Here is a 24035-nt window from a genome sequence, read left to right on the forward strand (position 1 = left end):
TGTGTCTACCTGACAACCTGAATCCAGCATTCTCAATCCTTTTATGAAATTGGACTTGAAGGGAAATCAGTGTAGGTGGCTCATAAATGATTGAGGACCATTAGTATGAGAGATGTGTTTGTGATTCAGGTTCCCTCTGCCTGTGGGCCTGGCTGTGGCCTCTGGAACAGAGGTTGAGGGGAGGAGTCTCTTGGGGATCCCCTCTTGCTTTACTACTGTGGTGAGGCTGAAGGCAGCTGCTTTCCCAGGCCTCAGCACTTCCAACCTTAGGGTGATGTGCAGTTTCACTCCCTTGTCTAGCCATCATGACTTCCTGTTCTTTTTCTGTAATGTTTTTCAGATCCGCTCCTTCCTGTTGCTTTCCCAAGCCTGATTCTGGTCCAGGCTGTAATTACCTCACACACACCTGCACTCTCCTAACATCCTCTTTCCTGTCTACAACTTTTCCTCTCACCGTTTGTTTTTTTTTTTTTTTTAATTCTCAGAGTTGTTAGAATCCTCTTCCTGAAGCATCATTTCCATCATACTCCTCCTCCAGCAGCTCCCTGTTACATCAGATCTAAGCTCCAGGTCCTCTGCTCCAAAGCCCCCTCTCATGGCCTGGGCCATTATCTCCTTTACAGCTGGACTCCCCTCCAGCCAAGCAAACGTCCTGACACCATGTCTATACAATGCTATAACATCTGGTTAATCCAGTCAACTCTGTCAAATCTTCAGTTAATCATCTGGATGTTTTGTCTACAAGATGCCAAACATCTGGATTGACTGAAGAAATTCACTACATTGATAGAGATTTTTTTTTTACTGAATTGACCAGATGTTTTGGCATTATGTAGACACATTGCTGTCTCTTGCATTTATCTTAATAGCTTGTCTGCACAGTGTCCTTTCCACCTGAAGCATGACCTTCTTCTCGATGCCATGTTCTCCCTTCCTTCCAAATTATGGTCAAAATTGCCTCTGCCATGAAACAGTTCTAGATTAATGCCACCAAACTGAAATTTTGGTTCACACCAGCATTTTTACATATATAATTCATTTCAAATGTAATCACTGTTTTCTGTATTTTAGTTTTGGGTGTTGTCTTCCCCCTTTGCCTCACTAGTTTATAAACTCTGTAGGTCAGTATAAGGTATACCAGAAAACAGTCTGGCTTATGTAATGAGAGGCACGGTATCCTAGTAATCAAGGACAGAAACTCTGGGAGTCAGTCTTGTTTTGAATTCTAGCTCCTCTACTTATTGTGTGACCTGGACAAATTATTTAACTTTTCTAAGCTTCAGATCTCCTCCTCATTTGTAAAATGGAAATAATAATAGAGCCTACTCTATAGATTTGTTTATAAGAAATGAAAGAGTTACTACTAATAAAGTGCCTTGAAGAGTGTTTGGCATAAACTATCCATTAAATTTTTGCTCTGATCATTATAAGCTTTCTAAGAGCTCAGTTTTCTTGTCTATTCTTTCTTTTGACTGTGACAGTTAGGTAGGAAAGGCAGCTGTTATTGTTCCCATGTGAGAGAAGAGAAAACAGATATTAGGAGGTTATATCATTTGCCCATTAAATCAGTTGCAGTTCTGAAACCTTATAGCCTTACTTTCTATGCACTACATGTTGGCCCTCGGTTCTTTCTAATCTCAGGAGTTAGAATATTGCTTTCTATAAAGAGCAGGTACTCCTATGATTAAGAGTCTTTTGTGGTTAATCTAGGAAACAAACGGAGGGTTGCTGGAGGGGAGGTGGGTGGGGATGGGGTAACTGAGTGATGGACATTAAGGAGGGCACGTGATGTAATGAGCACTGGCTATTATATAAAACTGATGAATCACTGAACTCTACCTCTGAGACTAATAATACACTATATATTAATTAATTGAATTTAAGAAATTAATTTAAAAAAAGAGCAGGTACTCAGGGAATATGGGTAGAAATGTGTTCCCCTACAGAAGTGTGGTTCCCCACAACTGGTCTGTGGATCATTGCCCATCTGTGACGAAGTGTCTTATGTTAAAATGAGAAAAAGACAAGTAAGGTTTTCCTAAAGCTAAATGTATTCAAATGTTAGAGCTGTCCCTGAACTGAGGTTGAATACTTCCTTCATTTTTAGTGTAAAAATGTTCTAACTCTGTGAAATCATGGCGATATTAAATGATACAATATGGAATAACATGATATTGGATACTTTTGAAAAATGTACTGCTTGATTTATTCATTCAACAAGTATTTATTACATGTCTACTATTTGTTAGACATGGTTCTGGACACTAGAATAATAGTAAACAAAACTGACAAAAATTCTTGCCCTCATGTAGGGCACTCTAGGGTAGGAGATTGGATGATAAATAAGTAAGTAAGAAACCTCTCTAAGGCTCAGTTTCTTCATTTGTGAAATGATAACAGGGGCTCCTGCTATATAGGGTTGTTTGTTAGAGTTAAATACATTTATAAGGCAAAGTGCTTAGGTGTTTATTGTATTATTGAACATAATGGGAGATGGAAATTTAGAAAGATTGAGCACATGGGAGGGAGGTGAGTTGCTGTTTTAAAGTAGAGCATTTACTGTAGGCCTCATCGAAAAAGTGCCATTTGAGCAGACTTGATGAAGCTGAGGGAATAGCCATTTGGACATCTCGAGGAGAGTGTTTCCGATGGAGGGCTCATTCAGTAGAAGCACCTGACGTGGATCACATGTAGCTCATTTGATGACGTGCAGGAAGGATGGCGTGGCTGGCACAAAGTGAGCAACGGGGAGGATAATGAGAGAGGAGATCAGAGGTTAAGGGCAAGGGTGCAGTTATCTAGAGTCTTGTAGCTATTGCGAGTATGTGGGCTTTTACTCTGAATTAAATGGGGGAGCTATTGAAGGGTTTTAAACACAGAAGTATAGCTATGTGACTTCTGTTTTAAAAAGTTTCGCTTGGCTGCTATGTTAATAATAAATTACAGCGAAATAAGTGTGAAGCAGGGAGACTAGTTATGGTGCTAGTATTGTAGTCCACGTGCAAGTTGATGGTCCCTTTGACCAGGGTGGTAACAGTAGGAAGTGGTAAATAATGTTGAAATTCTGGATATAGTTTGAAGGTGTCAGCCAACAGAATATCATAACAGAATGGATGTGGGGTGTGATGCAAAGACAGGAATGCAAATATTTAGCCTGAACAACTGGAAAGACGGCATTGCCAATGCAGAGATGGGTGATGGTGTGGAGAAAGCAGGACTGGTGGAGGCAGGGCTAGAAAGTGCAGATGAGGGTTTAGTTTTGGACATGTCATTGATGGGACATGAAAGCCATATAATGAAATTATGAAATTTCACTCCGAAATGGACATGGGCCTCACATACTATCATGTATAACTTGTCCAAATTAAATCAAAAATCGCTTTTTGAATTCTTTAGCTGCTTTGGAGATAGTATCCATTCTTAATCAGTTTATTCATTTACACTAATGAATAGTATAACTTTAGAACAGAGATAAAATGATCACATTCCCCTTACCCTAAATAGAATATTTCCTCAAAAACTGCAAATTAAAGAACAATTTGTATGCATCAAAAAAACTGTTGAGAACTAACCATAAAATATATTCTATTTCAGTCATTTATTTTCTATACATGATATCCTTCATTTCAAATATATTGTTATTAAAACAGTTTGACAGGGATGTACTGTATGGTGACTAACATAATATAATAAAAAAACATTAAAATTTAAAAAAAAAGTTTGAATATTAAAGCTCCAACTAGATTAAAGTCAGAAATAAATGGGAAAGTCACTTAAGAGTTTCCTGCTCTCAAAACTGTTTTAATTAATAAAAAGTATCAGAACTTTAGCAACAATTATCATTTTTGGCATCATGAAGGTGAGAGACTATAATTTCCTAAAAGACCAAGAATACCTTCTTTGTGACTGGTGCTGAGAAGAAAACCTCTAGAAGTTGTTTTTGCTGAACAAGTAACATGAATTAATACCATGATCTAACCTTAAAGGAATAATTTCCAGCAGATGTGGAGAGAGACCAGACTCCTGTCTGCACTTTAATTAGAAGCCAGTCTTCTTTTCTCTCCAGGTAGGATTCTCTATTCCTAACCCAAAATACCTTTAAAAAAATAAAATGATGAATTGGTATGTTATCACTCATAGGAAATAATTCAAAGAACTATAATTACATTTTGTCTTCCTTCCCCCTACTTTTTTTCTGTGAGATGTGGTTGCTTCTTGAGTTGGACATATGACTGAGGCAAAAATGACAGGCAGAGGGAAAAATAAATGTGAGCCAAGTGGCTTTGGAAAACTTCGTTGAAAGAGAATCTAAAGATACAAACTAGTCATAAAAACATAGGATGCAGATGTTACTAGAACTTAGAACTTGACCAAATTATGTGACGTAATCACATAAAATAGAAATACACATGAAGATTGTGATCTTGGAAAAAGTTTAAAAGCTTTCCTAAGTTCTTTAGTGCCAGGACAAGTGTTACTATATAAGCTCTTAGCTCGCGGTGAAACAGAATGGGAAAAATAACCAGTTGTATACTGGGGCTTCCTTCGGTGGCTTGAAGTCAGCCGTGGTATTTACACCATGGAAATCTGCAAATGCTACAAATCAGGGCATTTTGTTTCTTTCCATTTTACCAGTACACCACTGAAAATAACTCGCACAGGGATTAATGAAACTCTAGTACCTGTGACAAAGATATTCCTGTATGGCTTTGGTGATGGGGATTTTGGGGAATAAATGAGTATTCTTTCTATAAGCAGGGGACTTCTAATACCCGTCTTTGTAAGATTTGGTGGTGTTTTTTTTTCCTCTCTTGGAATTAAAATTTCATCAGATTCTTAAAAAGGATTTCTCTAAAACATGGCTTCTGTTTCACTTCTTTTCATTAAAAGGTAAAACAACAAGATAAAATATATGTGTAGCAGGAAAACTTCCTGCTTTCTAGTAAGCAGAAGTGGTACCACCTGATAAACTGTATAAAGTCACTGGAATGGAGTCAAAGCCATAGAGGAGCCAGACATGATTTTTTTTTCTTTTTTTTGTGAATGACAGTGTTAAAGAATGTAACCCCTCTTAACTTCTCTACACCCCGTACATACAAATTGCTTATACTGATACAACCCTCAATGGTAACTCACTTCACACCTCTATTTTTTTTTTCTTGTTATCACCAAGATTAAGCAGCGTGTTTGGGCAATATTCTGCATTCATCTAACCTTTTCCATACAGGCCACACTGATACAGCAGAACAGGTTTATGTACCTCACACGTCAGATCCTATCAAGAAACTTGGTAGTGACAGTTTGATAAGGACACCATAGCTTATTGAACTTGTTCTAAAAACAACAGCAGCAAACCACTCATCTCACACGTTTTAGTGACCTTGTTCTATGGTGTCCCCATTTTTAAACGCAGCAGATGTATTACTGACTGTGTGGCTTCAGAGCATAAAGAAAGCTGAGGCATGTGACAATATGTGTTTTGATATTACACCATTAAAAATTCTAGAGCTCTGCATCTACTACAATTACCTATTGAGAAAGGAGAGCTCTAGGGTTAGTTTTAACTTCCACCTTGCCAACAGCTTTACCATAGTGAAAAAATGGCTAGTCAGAAAATGAGATGAAAATTGCCAGGAGTTGCTTTTCTCTTTGATCTCCAGAAGGCCCAGGATTGTGATAGACAACAAACAAGAATGCTGATAGACTTCACTGTTTCAGGGTGACATCCCTAGCAAGACACATAAAAGAAAAGTAAACCCAAATAAATATAAAATTAGAATGAACTATAAAGCCTAATTTTCTTACATGTTTTTTTTTATTTTTTTGTCTTTGACCTGATTTTTTTTGGGGGCCCAAACACATTCCTGTGATATGCAAAAGACTTTACTATAAGCATATTTAGTACCGTATTTAAGAGATTACTAATATTCTTAAGCTTTAAAAAATTGTCTTTGCTATGATACAGTTAAGTTCCAAGTGAATTTTACTATCATGGTGAAATTTTCAGATGGGATTCTAATCTCTGTAAAATTTCAGATTTTTCTGCTCCTCTTGGTTAAGGCAGGATAAGGAGCATTCAACCAACCCGAGGGTTTAATTTTGTCACTCACTTATATCTTTATACCTCAAATATTATTCTTCTGGCTTGTGCTCTAGGGTCTGTGGTCCCCTCTGTTCTTAAAGATGGACACAACCAGGTAGAAACAGGAGAGAAACCTATAGGATTGTTCGATATAAACAAATCCAGTGCTAATGTATTCCCTAATAACCAACAGAAACTTTGTGAGTTTGGGAAACATAATTTTGCTTTATGAATATATGTAAAACAACTGATATTATAACTTTGTGGTGAGGGCAAGATAGGGCAAACTTCTAAACACTGGCTTATATTTTAGTGGGTTTATGTCTAATCACCTGCTTTTGAGTGGGTCGGTATTTCCCCAGAACACCCCTATCATATCCCTCTCCTCCTCTTTGAAACTTTCTCCTACTTCCGAAGCAAAAAAGAAAGTGTTCTTGTTACTATTAGGAGTCCTTCTGTCTTCTCACCTCAGGTTCTAGGTATGATCATAAAGGAAAAAATATGAAATATTTCAGGCATACTATAGAGAGAATATCATGAGGCTTGAGTACTCAACATCTCCCTTAAGAAATAGAACATTAGAAACACAAATGAAGCCCCTAATATGTTATTCCTGCCTCCTTAGAGGTAACCACTATTTTCATTCGTTTTTATACTTTTGCTACATGTGTACATCATTAAACAAAATAGAATGCTGTGTTGCATGTTTTAAATTTTTATATAGATGGTTCCCTTTTTTTCACATTATTTTAAAGATAAGCTAACACATATAACTCTTGTTTATCGATCTCCACTACACAGTATTCCATAGTATGGATATACAACAACTTAGTTATCCATTCTTTTGTTGATGCTTCAATGTATATTTAGTACAGGTCTCCTTGAGCAATGTGTGAGAATTTCTTTCGGGGGCAGACCTAGGATTAGAATTTTTGGATAAATGGGTATGTGTATCTTTAACTTCACCAGATATTGCCATGCTCCAAATATTGAATCATCAGCAGTGAAGCCAGCAATCTGTGTAACAAACCCTCTGAGTTCATGGTTTCAGATTCAGTAATCTGGAAGTGAGGTGGTGGTGGTAGGGAGTATGGCAAGAATTTGCATTTCTAACATGTCTCCCAAGTGATACTGTTGCCACTGCAGTGTAATATCTGGGACCACATTTTGAGAACAAGTGCTCTAGAGAAAGTCTATTGGATTACATTTGGAAAAAGAGAGTCAATGAGACACTATCTGAAAAGATGTGGCTGGTGAGGTTTTATTAGGTAACTGAAAGTCAGCCTGTGTTATAATTTGAGGATTCAGATTCTAGAAAAACTGAGTAAAACACAGATAATATATAGTAAATAACCAGTATGAGTCATTGTCATCAAATGCTAAATTCTTGATGAGTTCTGTTGCTAGAACGGGACCTCTGCCTGTGCTCTTGCTGTTGCTATGCTGAGAATGGCAGAGGAGTAGACAGACAGGTAGCCCCGTATGAGCCCAGTGTGTGCAGTAAGCATATTACTTAGTGTATTAGTGTCTTGATTACATCTATAAAACCCAGGCATTGGCTTAAGATGCAGGTGAGAATATTCCCTTAGGGATTCCTCAAACATTAAGGCGCATGGGGTTACTGAGTCTTAACTGATTTGGCTATTTTTAGTTATTTATATCCAAAACAACAACAACAAAAATCAATCTTTATATTATGCATTTTTTTAAAATTTTATTTCAAATTTAGCAATGTGGTAACAGAATGCCAGGGAGGTTTCCCTTAAATACTCTTTCTTGCAAGAACTTCTTATAAAAAAAGTCTTGAAAACAAAGTCTTCACATATTTTAGGATAAAAAGACACACACAGGCTGGCACAGTCTACAAATAGTTAACATGTAAACTGGCAGGAAAGTTATTTTATTTCAGATTTAGCAATATAAAAGGTCAAATGAAGGGAAAAAAACCATGTACCAGTAACCAAAAACATTTGCTTAAATCATTCCACAATTTACATAACAAGATAATTGTTCTTCAAAACCAGACAACAGGTTTGAAAATACTTCTTTTCACACCCTTATAAGTGATGTTGTTGGGAACAATGGCTGTTATAAGGCCATTTATTGCAGGCACATTTCTAGCTAGTTCCATTTAACATTATTGTCATTTTATCTTCTTTCTTTTTTCTCTCTCATCAGCTTTTTGCTTTCTTCTCGTCTTCTCTTATTCACTGGATTCCGAGGATCATAGATTTCGAATGTGTCTGAATCTTGCATGCTTGCATCTTTCACTTTTCTGGTTTTATCCTCAAACTGAAGTACATGCGACATCCTGAAGAGGGAAAGAGATGGTTCAGTGATTTTGGCTGGAGAACAGAAAGTAGAAATTTTATACTATACTGTCCTTGGCATAGTGAACCACAAGGGTACAGAACACCAACATGGGCTTATTGTTTATTGGTGCTTATACCACTTGGAAACCAACTTCTCAGAAAACACTTAAATTTGGAAAACATGTGTGGGGTTTGTTCTGTTGCTTTGTATTTTTAGTAATGAGTCTCTCTGCCTCAGTCTTCACTTGAAGGTCCTTTCCTGATGGGAGGTTAAAGGAATTCTACCCAGAAGTGTTCCTTCAACTAAACCCAGAGCACATTTTGCCAGCTTCCTTTAAAGAGCACACTCACTTAGTCAGAGTGGGCAGGGTTGCAGGGCAGAACTCCAGACAATAAACCAGCCCTATCTGATCTTTTTGTTTTCAGTAGTTAAAGGGATCAAGAGTCAGGAATGTGTTAAGAAAATTCTTGTTCAAATGGTGTTATGGGGAGTTGCAGGGTTAAAAAAAACGATTTTTTTTTTTTTTTTTTTTTGTGCAAAAGGAAACTAAGCTTTGGCGTAGCTCCATGGACTAATTTCCTCCTCTTACTGTTGATTACAACAAATTTAACCATCCTGCTTTCCCACTTTATCAAATGCTTACTGGTCTTAAGGTATCAACATGTGCTTGAATCGTAAGTGGTCATAAGCCAGCTATCCTTAGCAGCAGGGAAATATGTAAGCGATTAGCTCTGCCCCCATTAGGAGGTGTCAGAAATAAATGGGGAAGTCAAAGACCAGATTTCAGGGCAGTTGAATGAATCTGGAAACAGAAAAGTTCGGTTTTGATATATAAACAAAACTACTAAGACTTTTCCCACTTGTTAGTTAAGCAATTTTAGAGTGGGCATACCTAGCACTTTTATCACAGCTGATAGGGCTAAATTGTCTATAGGATTAACACTCGCCATACACCCGTTGTAACTTTCACACGAAACCCAAATATTACATTAATTTCTTTTCCCCTGTATAAGCGGAGATTTGGGCAGTAGGTACTAGCACAAATACCCCACCCCTTTTCCCTGCTGAGTGAAGTATACTTATGTGATAAACTCTCATGGATATATTCAGATTTTGAAGAAAAGATTTTGGTGGGAAATAAAATGTTACAATATTAGTGGTACTAAGGATTCAGTAGCTACTGTTCTTGAGGGCTGACAAGTTGAGTCTTAACTACTATTCCCACCCCTTCCATCCCAGAAAAGCTTACAAGAATACAATTAGTACAAGTGATAACATTATATATATGACCTAGAATCTACTTTAACTTACTACATGAGGTAAATCACATGCACATTTCTTTTTTTTTTTTTTTAAAGATTTTATTTATTTATTTGACAGAGATAGAGACAGCCAGTGAGAGAGGGAACACAAGCAGGGGGAGTGGGAGAGGAAGAAGCAGGCTCATAGTGGAGGAGCCTGACGTGGGGCTCGATCCTGTAACGCCGGGATCACGCCCTGAGCCGAAGGCAGACGCTTAACCGCTGTGCCACCCAGGCGCCCCACACATGCACATTTCTATTCTTTATTATTAATAATATGTTATTTGCATCAAATTTCGTAGCTAATTTCAGTACATGAACATACCCTATCACCTGTCAGAACTGCTGACTTCTTACACTTCTCTTGCTTCAGTAAATACCCTTTTTTTACAAAAGGCATCATATGAGATCTTGCCATTTACAACATGGGTGGACCTAGAGGGTACTATGTTTACTGAAATAAGTCAATGACAAATACCATATTATTTCACTTAGATGTAGAATCTAAAAAACAAATCAATAAACAAACAAACAGAATCAGACCTATAAATACAGAGAACAAACTTAGGGTTGCCAGAGGGGAGAGGGGTGGGAGGATGGGCCAAATGGGTGAAGAGGCACGGGATGTACAGGCTTCCACTTAGGAATGAATAAGTCATGGAAATAAAAGACACAGCATAAGGAATATAGTCAATGGTATTGTAATAGTGTTGCATGGTGACAGATGGTAGCTATACTTGTCAGCATAGTTTAAGGTATAGATAGTCGAATCACTATATTGTACACCTAAATCTAATGTAACAATGTATAGCATATATCTATATCTATATATACATATGTGTGTGTATGTATGTGTATATATATATATATATATATACACATATACATAGGAAGGAAGGAAGGAAGGAAGGGAGGAAGGAAGGAAGGAAGGAAGGAAAGAAAGAAAAGAAAGAAAGAAAGAAAGAAAGAAAGAAAGAAAGAAAGAAAGAAAGAAAGAGAAAGAAAGAAAACAAAAAAAATCAGAAAGTATAGTGACCTCTTTACTATAGAAATTACAGTGGAAAAACCATGCTGACAGGTAATTTCAAGAATGGTGATACTGAGGCCCATGCTTCCTAAGTTTCCATTTTAAACTATTTCTACTTTTAAAATGAGCAGATATTTTTAATGGAAGAAATAGAAAAAAGAGCTCTGAATTAAGCTTATGGTAACAGAATAAATAGCATCAATTTTATCATGGATAATCATAATTTAGTAGGATAAATCTATAGATTGTGGGAAGAGGAAGGTAGGGTATTCATAGGTTTTGATTATAACTTTTCAATTGGAGATACTAATAAAATCCTAGAAGCTACAAATATGAAAAAAAAAAAAAAGGAAATGCATCATAGGACCCTTACTTATTTAAATGGATTCCTCAAGTCTGATTTTCTTCTGCTTTCACTTTCCTATAGTGATTAAGTATTAGCTTCTGGGAATAAAAAAATTCCAGCTCCTAGAAAAAGGCTGATTGTTCTACATTCATGGTAACAAAGGACAACCAGAAGCAGTTTGAAACACAACCAAACTAGATTTAATCAATTAATGATGATTTGCCTAGGCCTAAATGATCAGTGACAACTCAGTTCAGTAAATACACCTTTGAAAGCCAGCTAATCAGTGACAGCCTTATGCTTTTGATAGTTGACCAATCAGTGGTGGGCTCTCTAGTAAACATATTTCTGAAAGGCAGCCAGTCACAGACAGTCTCTCGTTAGTAATGGGGCTACTGACGCTGATGTCAATTCCCAAATAATCCCGGACCCCAAAACTCTGTATTAGATTTGCAACCCATTTTGCTCATAAACTGGGCCTAAAAAAGCATAGCTCTTCCTTACTTAATAAATTAAACCTTTTGTTTCAGTTAATGAGAGGTGATCTTTTTCTTTGACACTTCTTACAATCTGTACTGCGTACTAAAAGTATACTTTTTAGGAATTGTAAGTGCATTTCCACTCCTGAGGAACAAGTTTAGAAGGGTGACAGGATGTCCTTTTGAAAGTCCTTTACCACACATTGTGGGGAGTACAGACCCTGCACTGCATTTCTGTAAATGTTTAGCAAATGATTCTTGTGCAGATACCTAAGCCAAAACCAGGAAGTAGCTCAAAACAACATACCCTTTGAAACAATTTTATTCAATACTCCTGTATTGATAGTGAGAAATAAAACCACTGTCTTTAGTTAACTTATTAATATCTTTCTAAATACACATTTTTTCTATTTCAAAAATTATTGCTCTCTCTGTCCAAAAATACAGATGGATTTTTTGTAACATCCATTTCTATTAGGGACTGTCCACATTTCAAAAAACGGCTTTACCAGAACTTGTCAATTAAAACCTTATAGGCACCTTCCTCCTTTCTATCCCATGAGAATATCTTGCAATTATTGGATTTAGTTGGCTCTGGTAAAAAAAATGAACTCTAGACATGTGAACAATAGCACAAAGTCCACAAAGAGAAACAGATTTTCCTACAAATTTGAAAAAAACAGAAAGCCGTAAATTAAAGTAGCTGTCTTTTTCAACTGTTTGTTTCATACACCACTGCACTAAACAAGTCCAACATTTTGATTAATAACAAACCTAAACCCAGAGGAAAGAAGGGGCTATCACCTTACAAACTACTTCAGCTTTAATATCATTATACTTAGCATGGCTGGTTACTCAGCAATAATATTTAATCTTTAATAGAAATAAAAGCATAATCAAAATGGTTTACCCATTTATCTTTCAACATGCTTTGGACACTTCATTTTAAAAAGCAAAACAAAATAGTTATTATGATTTTCAGCATAATAAACTCCTGACCTATGTGCCTCCATAAATCACAGGCTGCATGACTTGAAAGCATGCCCACTTTTACAGTCTCCTGTGAGAATACACATGCAGACTTATACTACAGACTTAACTCAAGTACATTTACAATCTTGTATGTCCCAATAACTCAATGCTATTTACTCTGTGTCTGGTCATGGCCCAACAAGAGCAGGTTCATTTTTTGGAATTAACTGTACACTGATCATTTACATATGAACATTTTAGAACTTGCTCACTTGAAGGCAAAGACAAAAAATTTAGTTCTGATTAATAAAAAAATTTATATACGCTCAGATTCTCAAATAAGAACATTGACTTCAGTGTGTTACAGAAATATGGAGGCTTACATTTTCATTAAGGTTATTTGGTAGAATAAGGTTTTGTTTTGTTCCCCCCCCCCATATGGGGTTGTATGAACTTAAAAACAAAAGTAAACAATTGAGTCTTCGAAAAGGACCTGGACCTTGACTAAACTCACTGATTTGACTTTCAGTTTTTATTTATTTATTTATTTATTTATTTATTTATTTATTTATTTATTTATTTAAAGATTTTATTTATTTATTCGACAGAGATAGAGACAGCCAGCGAGAGAGGGAACACAAGCAGGGGGAGTGGGAGAGGAAGAAGCAGACTCATAGCGGAGAAGCCTGATGTGGGGTTCGATCCCATAACGCCGGGATCACGCCCTGAGCTGAAGGCAGACGCTTAACCGCTGTGCCACCCAGGCGCCCCATGACTTTCAGTTTTTAAAGGTCTCCCACAGTTGTGAAATAGATTAAGAAATGACAGCAATTAATATTAATGGAGAATACGAGAGGTATTTATTCTCAAACATACAGTAAGTAGTGCAATATAGAATTCCAGTATTAATAATTTGTTTCTAACTAAAATGCATTAAGATTACTTATATCATGTAAACAGCCATCTTTTTCTTTGGAAATTCTATAAACCACTCCTTCCCAAATCTCGCCAATTTAGGAACTTACCACCCCACCCTTAGACTTTTGTAGGTGTTCTGTTCTACATCTGTACTGTTTCTCCTTCTTCTAATCCTCCAATGGTTCTAAAATAATCTTTAAAATTTTTTTTAATTAAGTAGGCTTCACACCCAATATGGGGCTTGAACTCACAACCCCGAGATCGAGAGTCACATGCTCTACTGACTGAGCCAGCCAGTTGTCCCTAAAATAATCTTCCTTATACATTTCTTTGACCAGGAATTATTGACTGTTGTATTAGACTGAACTACCTCAGCCGGACCCTTAAAACTCTCTAACAACTGCATCTTCCTATCTCACCAACCTTATTTCGTTTCTTTCATCATTTACCCTTTTGTAATTGGCTGTCTACTTAATTGTGAACAGACTGTCAGTTATTCAAGACGGTTTGAGTCTTGTTTACAGCTGTATTCCCAGTGCCGAGAATGGTGATTTGTGTTGTAAAGCAAAACCTCCAGATCCTTTGTACTGGCCAGGCCTGCTGTTTGGTACTAGCTGGTCTGCTAAACGAACACTTGACCTCCTTTTGTAGGCAAGGAATGTCTTTTATTTCTGTGATAAACTTTTAAAATGTCTAATAGCTCTGCAGAAAGTCTGATGCTCAGCATAAGCCCACCTTTTCATGACCTCTCATAGCTCAGCACGTACTGACTGCTGCTCTTCCACTGCGCTCCTATCACTTAATGGCTAGTTGTTACTCATAGACTGCAGTGGGAGCATGCCTTATGTTCTATTCTACTGACTATGGTCCCTAATGTAAAACTAGATAGGATTTTAATTTTTAATTTTTTTATTAAGTAAACTCTGTGTGCAGTGTGGGGCTTGAACTCACGACCCTGAGATCAAGAGTCATATGCCCCACTGTCTGAGCCAGGCAGGTGACCCTTGATAGATTTTTTTTTTTTAAAGCAGTTTCTTGCAGACTAATACTAGAGCCCTGCATCAAATACACGCTGCACATCAGAATCATTTTGGTAGCTTTGAAAACTATGTCAGGCTTCTACGTCCAGAGGTATTGATTTAATTATGCTGGGATGGGGCCCCAGCATTGGTAATTAAATTGGTAATTAAAATTTTTTCCTGGTGATTTTAAAATACAGCCAGAGTTAAGACCACAGCACTGAAGTTTAAGAATCTTTACATTTTCACATTGATTTATTTCATCGGCCATTTGTTCTGGCCCCTTCAGAGACGAACAGCTAGTTCCTAATGATAAACTACTCAAATACTCGAAGAAGTGTAAGTGGACTCTGAGCTCATTAACTGAATAATCTCAAGTGTGTTATCCTTTTCTTACATATGGTTTGAAGATAAGGCAAGAAACTAGATTAAATTATTCACTCAACAAACATCTGAGGACTTTTTATGTGTGAGACCCTGTGTCAGACACCAGGGACACAAAGCCAAATATGACCCAGGCCCTGCCATCCTAAAGCGCACAGTCTGTTAGGGAGATGCACACACAGACACCGGAACAAATGCACACTTTGGAAGTGCCTGCAAAGCATGAGGCGACAATAAGAGCATCCACTGACACAGCTCTCTACAAAAAGCTTACAAGTGTTGTCTGCTATTACCTTCATAGTAGTAACCGTATGGGGTAGGCAGGAAAGATGTGTTATCACCCCCACTGCATAGGCAATTTGTGAGATTCATGGTCAAGAAACTTGTAGCTGGTACATAGTTGATGAGGTACTCTACTGAATGTCTTCAGAGGTAAGAAATTTTCATGATGTGAAGATGGATTTAATTTTGGGAATAAGTAGAAAGTTAATTCAGTGCTAAGCTGAGTGAGTAGGATAAAAAAATCAGATTGGGTAGTGCTTATTTTGGAATAAAAAATTTTTGAAAAATGCAACTATAAAGAGACAAGAATGATTATTTGTGTGGCTCCCGGGCTGGCCTTTAAAGCAATTCCCGAAAGAGAAGTTCCAAAAATGTCTTGAGCAATGTGGGAGGCTCTTTGGGAAAAGGCACCTCTCTTTTAGATCAACACTTAAAAAAAAAAAAAAGGTAATTTTCACTGTAAATTTTTATCCCATTATTGCCTTTAATCATTGTTCTCTAGAATCTCAGTCTCAGTTTCTCCTAATACTTCCTAAACTGAGGATTGGGGAACCTAAAACTAGGCTAGGACACCCCGTTCAGCTGGAGGTCCCAGAGTGGGAGAGCGACGGGCCCGTGGCCTGTCCCTGCGAGGGCGGTTGTCTGGCTGTCTCCTGTCAGGCACCTAATTACTAAGGAGTGCCTTGTGACTGAGGATGATATCCAAGTCTTCTCTCTTATATATATATTTTTCAAAGATGCAAATCTAGCCTTGAAAACTCTTCTGTTTTAACTCCTTTGGTGCTCCCCATTGTCTACAAAATGAAACCCAAATTTCTTATGTGGCCTCTATAATTTGGCTTTTACTTCCAAGTTCCTGTATGACCTTCCTGATCACATTTATATCCCAGGCATCCCAAGTTACTTGCAGTTTCCTGAACAAAACCTCTCTCCCGCCTGCTTACTGCCTCTCTATACACTTCTCCTCGCCCTTGTACTGGCTGAGGTGTCATCCCTTGTGGGAACCAGTCCCTGATTCCTCTCCTGGCCTGTCCTCTTTTTCCAGTGGGGTTAGGCCCTCTTCTATCCATCTCTCTAGTTCAGGCTCCCTCACTAGACTGCAGTTGGCTCTGTTTTACTTGCCTTTGTACCGGCACCAGGCACCACTGCCTGGCAAGAAGGACACCCTCAATAAATTGTGATGAATAAATGTTTCTGGGTAACCAGTCACTTCTAAAACCTTTGGCTAGATTCTGTTTTTTTTCACCATTCTCATTGATAGTATTAAAATATAATTCCGAATTATTTAGCTATTATTTTTATAAGCCCTTGAGTTTTCTAGGTCAGTAACTCTCCAACTCCACAATACCAGAGAAAAGGCTAATATTTCAAAAAGCTAAAACAAAGTATTCCCACCACTACTAACTTTATGCTATAAAAATCCAACACTTATCTTCCTCAAATGGCCACTTAAATTGCCTACTGATTGACATTTGCCTTTTGTATTCTTGGTCTTTGAGATATGAGGTGGGGGAAAATGGATGTATTGTCTTCAGACAGCCTCCCTCCACTTGGGTTGAAAGGCCTTGCCATTCTTTGTGAAACTGTCATCCTAATAATTTGTCTTTAGTATACTGTGTTGACAGCTTCTCATTTCTCTGTTAAAATAGAATTCCTAGGAAACCCAACTAAATAACTCCTGGTTATTATTTATCATTCTGTAGGACTACAGATAAGAAACTTAAATGATCTGGTTGAAGGTTTCTTTTGAGGAGGAAGACTGGAAAGGAGATTTGCATTTGAAAAGCAAAAACAGCCCTTTTTGTTTTTGAAGAAAAATTTCAGCAAGACAAAACAATTTTCAAGTTTTGCCCACATCTGATTCTTTGAAAGGACCACACCCTGCTCTGTATCATAGATGGCCCGCAGCGTACTCTATCCATGTCACTTGTCTGGAATGTCCTACCACCCCCTTCTCACTGGTCTGTGTCCCCTGTCCTTTCAAAGCCCAAGTGTAATCCCCATTTCCTTCTAAAAATCTTCTGACTGCCCTGGGTTTCAGGATCTGCTCTTACTTTTGAGTTTCTCTGACACTTTCTATGGAAACTTTTGTGGATTGTAGTTGGAAGACCTGGGTTTGAGTTACAGTTCAGTCATTAAATGTTACTGCAGGAAAGTCACATTGCTTTTCAGGCCTGTTTCTTCATCTGTGAAGAGGAGATGGTGATAGGCACCCTAGTTATCTCATATAATTAAAATAAGATTCAAACATCATGCCTCCAGCAAGTCCAACACTTATTTCAATTTATTTTGTATTTTGTGTATATGTGCTACATACAAATTGTGCTTGTATAAAGTTATTTCATAATATTCTATTACATTGCATATACTTTTTCAAATGTGTTCATATACACCATCATACACACATAACTTATTTGATCTTACCTAACTTCGGAGGCTTATATGTATACTTTAAAATATATCCGGTCTATACTAGACTACAAGCCATTTGAAGGGTAGAAACTGTTTACAGAATCAAAGAATTATAGAAATTTTACTTTTATAACTTTCATAGTATGATTAACATATATTCACTGTTTTTGTGGGGGGTTTTTTTGTGCAAAGTAACAATCCTTAGAAGTAAAAAGAAAAAGTAAACAAAAATCATCTGTAATTCCATAGCTTATCAATAATTACTATAAACATATAGGTACATCGCTTCCTGTACTTTTCCTATGCATCTCTATGTACGAATGTATTATGCATGTATGCATGTATGTATTATATGGAACATGTGTGTATATATACATAATATATATATATATAGGGATCATAATGCATAAATTTTATAATTTGCATTCCATACCCAACTATACTACAATCATCTTTTTTCACATGGATAACTCTACTTTTATTTTTTTAAGATTTTATTTATTTATTTGAGAGACAGAGAGTGCACATGAGAGAGTCTGCCTTTGGCTCAGGCCATAATCTCAGGGTCCTGGGATCGAGTCCTGAGTTGGGCTCCCCACTCAGAGTGGAGTCTGCTTCTCCCTCTCCTTCTGCTCCTCCCCACTGCTCGTGCGGTCTCTCTCTCAAATAAATAAATAAAATCTAAAAAAAAAAAGTCTAATATTTGATAGTATAAATTTACAATCAACCCCGTGTTGTAAGATTCTTAGGCTTGTTCAAATTTTCATCTTTATAAACAAAATGCTACTAATAACATCTCTGTGAATAAGAAAAATTTGGATTTTCTTATTTGTAGAAATTCTGGGGAGAGGCTGGTTCAATATTCTTTCTTTTAGTAGCATAATTCTTTTATTTTCAGAAGTGACCCTTCTCCACTCTGAGTCCATATTGTTGGAGTGGGGTGACATCCCCTGTCCTTGTCCCAGTAAGGGGACACATGGAATAGGCCTGCCCAGAATAACCAGCCATTACATCAGGGCCTGGGCATTTGAATTTGAAAAGGCCAAACAGAATTGTTTCAATAACTTTTCCTGGAACTACTGAGTTGACCATAACATAATCCTAGAGCTTCTGAAGGCCATCTTTGCCACCCCCGAGGGGAAGCTGGCCTATGCATGAGGCCAACTGAGAGGAAAATGGACCCAGGAGACAGAAAAAAGAGAGAGAGATTCCTGACACTGGATGAATTCTCTGATCTACTTATGCCCTAGCTCCACTCCTTAAGCTTCCCATGCTGATAAATTCCCCATTTTTGTTTAAGATATTTCTATCATTTATAATACAGAATCTTTATTAATGCTTAGGATATATATCCAGAAGTAGAATTCTTAGGACAAAGATTTGTACATTTGTAAGGTATTTCATATGAATGGTCTAACTTCACTCCAGAGAGGATTTATCAATCTACACCCTCATTGGCAGAGTGCCTTATTTTGCTTTAATAGCTTTTGTTTTCCCTTTTCTCCCAAGTTTTTGGCTATCTGTATTTCTTCTTTTGTGATATGTGTGTATATCCTTTGCCCATTGAAAAAATGTGATATTCATCTTTTCCTTATGGATTTGTGAGAAGTTTTATTATATTAAGAATATAAATCTATATTCATCACATACATTGCAAATACCTTTTCTAGTTTGTCATTTGTCCTTTAATTTTGTTTTTCTGTTGAGTTTTACTTACCTATCTCATTTCTTCCTCCCTCCATTCCCTCTTTCCTTCTTTCCTCCCTTCCATATAGAACTTCACAATTTTTTATATAGTCATTGTGAGCAGCCTCTTCCTTTGTGGTCTCTGTCTTTAAAGTCATACTTAAGTTTTTTGTCGCATTAATACCATGTAAATATCCACCTATATTTTCAACAGCACTTTTATAGTTCTCTTTTCATTCATTAATCTTTTATCAATTTAGAAAAATTTTTTAGTATATTGGGTCAGATAAAGTTCTAATTTAATTATTTTTTCGAAGTGGCTACCTAGTTGTTCCAACTTCATTTCTAAAATAATGCTCCCTAAACACTGATTTAATTATCATAATTTTACCATCTGACTGGGAAAGACCATTACTTTCTTACTCTTAAAAAAACATTTCTCAAAATTTATTTCTTTTTAAAAACAGATTCTATTTTTTTTTAATAAAGATTTTATTTATTTGACAGAGACAGCGAGAGAGAGAGAACACAAGCAGGGGGTAGCTGGAAAGGGAGAAGCAGGCTCCCCGCTGAGCAGGGAGCCCGACGCCAACGCGGGGCTTGATCTCAGGACCCTGGGATTGTGACCTGAGCTGAAGGCAGACTCTTAACGACTGAGCCACCCTGGCACCCCTAGATTCCTTTTTTTCAAGAGGTTTAGGTTTACAGAAAAATTGAGCAGTTAGTATAGACAGTTCCCTTATACCCCCAAACCAATTTTCCCTATTATTACCATCTCATGTTAGTATGGTACATTTGTTACACTTAAGGAACCAATATTGATATCTTACTATTAAATCCATAACTTATTTATATTTCCTTAGTGTTATGGACTAAAATGTGTTCCCCCAAATTCATAAGTTGAAGACCTAACTCCCAATATGACTGTCTTTGGAGATAGGGCCTTTACAGAGATAATTAAGAGAAAATGTCATTTTGTAATACATACAAATATTGAAAAATTATGTCGCACATCTGAAACTAATATATTAATTATACCTCAATTAAAAGACGATTACATGAGGTCATAAAGGTGTGCCTTAACAGAAGAGGAAGAACCATGAAGAGCACATGCACACAGAGAAAAGGCCGTGTGATAACAGAACAAGAAGGTGGCTATCTGCAAGCCAAGGAAAGAGGTCTCACTAGAAATCAACCCTGCCGACACTTTCATCTTAGACTTCTAGCCTCCAAAACTGTTAGAAAATACATTTCTATTGTTTAAGCCACCTAGTCTGTGGTACTTTGTTATGGTAGTGCTAGGAGACTAATATACTTCGCTTTTACCTAATGTCCATTTTTCTACTCCAGGATCCCATTCAGGATAACATGTTACGTTTAGTTGTCATGTCTCCTTAGGCTATTCTTGGCTATGGTCATTTCTCAGAATTTCCTTGTTTTGATCACTTTGACAGTTTAGAGGAGTACTGACTGGGTAGAATGCCTACACTATTGGAAACTATCTGATGTTTTTCTCATGATCAGAGTGAGCTTATGGGCTACCGGGAGAAAGACCACAATATAAAGTGCAATTTTCATTATATTATATCAAGGGCAAATACTACCAACATGATTTATGATGTTGATGTTGATCTTGATCACCTCACAGTGCTTTTCAGTTTTATCCACTCTACAGTTATTCTACCCCACCCAGCTTTCCATGTTGTACTCTTTGAAGGGAACCGACTACGCATAGCCCATACCTAAGGAGTGAGAAGTTATGCTTTCCTATTCTTTTTATTAAAAAATTTCTTGGCTATTTTTGCTTGCATATTTTTCTCCCTCCTTCAACTGGCATTTTTATTTGGATTATATTAGGTTTATGAAATAATTTTGAGATAATTTGGTTTTTGTTAAAAATTAAGCATTCTAGAAACATAGTATACCTATCTATTTAGTCGTAAAACAGGTTGTATTTTTTTAATTAAAAAAAATGCAGGGCACTTGGGTGGCTCAGTCGGTTAAGTGTCTGCCTTTGGCTCAGGTCATGATCCCAGGTCCTGGGATCCAGCCCCATTTTGGGCTCCCTGCTAAGTAGGGAGTCTGCCTCTCTCCCTCCCTCTGCCCCTGACTATTTGTGCATTCTCTCTCTTTCAAAGAAATAAATAAAATCTTTTAAAAAATGTTTTCTAAGTGATTATTTCAGAGCACTGATTAATTGATTAACTGATTCTGATCTCTGTGTATTTATTTTGTATCTGGCCATAATACTGAAGTCTTAGAACTTTTGGTAGATAACTTTGGATTTTCTAGATCTGCAAATAACCCAGTTTTCCCCATTCCGTTTTACATATAAGTAACTAAAGAGAAGCTATTGAACTTATTTATCAAACTGAGGCCTGCTTCCCAGTTCATAGTCTAGAAACTTGAGAAGCCTAAAGATGACAGATACTGTTACAGGTACTTTTGTTGCTAATGAAAAATAAAGATCAAAATAATTTCTGCAGAATCTGGGTAACTATGTTAAACATTTGGTACTTATTACAATTTTAAGAAAGTGTATCTAATATGAAAATCATAAGCTTTTAATTTTACTTCAAATGAATTAATCAAAACTCGCCATATAGAGAATAATGACATTATCAACCCTAAATATTACAACTCTTTTTTTCTGTGAGTCTCTGTTCACTTTTGATACTGTTTAAAGTGTAAATGGCAATTTTGTTTAAACATTTTGACATTTTCATATGATTTCTAGAATATATTTTAAAACATCAATTGGATGATTCTTTCACTTCACTATAATAGTACCTTAGCTATCAAAATGTAATATTTAGGTGAAAAACCTTATGAACTTTTAATTTTAGAACTTTCCTCATCATTGATTACAAGTAACTTAGGGTTCTCTTTTCACAAATGTTCAAAGATTCTTTCGGAATTAAGAAGTTAAAGGGTTAAAGTATCACTACACTTGAAAATAGTGTGGGTCTTTTTCAATATGAATTAGATAGTAGAAAGGACAGTAATTCATATGAAGAGACAGAGTGACAGACAAAACATGAATGAGGCCAGAGATCAAAGTATGTAAAAAAAAAGTCCAGGAAAATGAAGTCACTGGGATTCTTCACGTTCAAATGACCATAGCTAAGAGCAGGGCAGCACAGGACAGAAGCGACTGAGAAGAAGAGGCTAAACAAGAGAAAGAAATCAAGGAGGAAAAGGATGAAAGAAGACTTAAAATGGGAAACAGAATCAGTGACTTAAAGGAAGCAGAGAAAAATGCAGACAGAAATGGCCAAAACTCAGAAGAGAGATTTAAAAATTCACAGTAGGAAGACAAGAGTAACAAAAAATAAAAAATATATATTTTTAAATATTTGAAATACAAATGAAGATAAGATTGGGAAAACACAACATTAGGTAAACCAAGAAAGATGCTGGCTATGGAAAAAGAAAACAAAGATAAACACTAGTGGAATTTCTTTTATTCTTCACCATTAACATGGGAAAACTTTCCTCTGAATTTTGAATGAATGCTAATATTTCTCCCTTGGTTTGGGGTTTTGAAAAGTCAACTCTTAAAATACCTTTTGTTTCCCTCATTTAAAAAGAAAAAAAAAGTAATCCTCATAGAGTGTCTTTAATAAATACTGAATATTATTGGAGCAAAAGTGAAAGATGTAATTTTTAAAATATCTTCATCAGCATGGAAATGATTTGTCTGCTTTCTAACATGCCTATCTAACATGCTTCACACTCAGTAGGATACAGGTGGAAGGATTTAAGAAGCTTTCCAGAAAAAAATCTGTAATATGCGTTCTTACACCTGCCCTGGGGTTTAGCCAACTGCTCAGCCAATAACATTTAATCTGTGGCTAGTGAACTAACAAAACAACAAAAAGATGGAGTTCTTAGTCAAAAAGGCCTGGTAAGCAGCTGGGGTACATGGCTATCTGCCCGTCTCTCTCAGAACAAATCCATGAACAAAGCAAACTTACCTAATGTGATAGAAATTTATTTCAGTTCAAACTGTATGAAAGCAGAGTCAATACAGAAGAGTTTTCTTTAGTCAGAAGAAAAAGGCAGAAAAAGAGGTGACTTCAGGGATTGGTCTGAGGACTTAGAAATAAAATAACCACCTTTCCATGGTCAGCGACTCTGACAAGTTCCTATTTATGAAGAATCTCATTGGTCTTCTGCAGCACTATTTATAGTCCTTTATAAAATGAACACTAATTAGAGAATGAAGTCTATAATCATATTCCTTCTTGCTTCATTTTATCACTACCTTAGAACTTGGCTAAGAGAGCGGAATGGAAGAAAAACATTTACATTACATTGAGCTTATAATTTTCTCTTCTCTAAAGCGATGATCTTTTGCATTATATTTAAATTTTATCTTCAATTGATATCCCCTCTGCCGCACCCCTTTATTAGTACCAGCCTCAAGGAAAAAAACAATATTTCATTAATGAGGATTACTGTTTACCATAAAAATATCAAATCTCAAATTTATTTTATCTCAGAAAGAATTAACAATAGAAACTAAAGTTAACTACTGCAACTTATTATGGGTTAAGAAAAGATCATAAAAACTGTCAAACATTATAAATACAATATAAATTCTAATCATTTTGACAGATCTGACAGTCAAATACAGAGAAATTAATTTTCAAAAATAACAATGACAACATCAAAAGCGAGAATAACGAAAATTTATTGAGCACTGACACCCTGCTAAATCCTCTAAAAAAAGTATTTCATTTAATCCACAAACTAACCTATCAGAACGGTACTATTATTATCCTCAGATATACGTTTAAGGAATAGGATTA

At 36.5% G+C, this 24035-nt stretch overlaps 1 protein-coding gene across 1 annotated transcript in view; it reads right to left on the minus strand.

Moving 5' to 3' along the window:
- Window positions 1-7770: 7770 nt before the first annotated feature.
- The window catches only part of CWC27 (CWC27 spliceosome associated cyclophilin), a 181721-nt gene continuing 165456 nt past the window's right edge, over window positions 7771-24035 (minus strand). Inside the window, exon 14 of the mRNA XM_045794266.2 lies at window positions 7771-8393. Within this exon, the coding sequence (XP_045650222.1) occupies window positions 8231-8393 (163 nt within the window). The 3' untranslated portion in view covers window positions 7771-8230. The remainder of the gene's footprint in view (window positions 8394-24035) is intronic.

Source organism: Ursus americanus, chromosome 5 (genome assembly GCF_024610735.1).
Source record: "Ursus americanus isolate L20-20 chromosome 5, mUrsAme1.1.p, whole genome shotgun sequence".
Lineage (NCBI taxonomy): Eukaryota > Metazoa > Chordata > Mammalia > Carnivora > Ursidae > Ursus > Ursus americanus.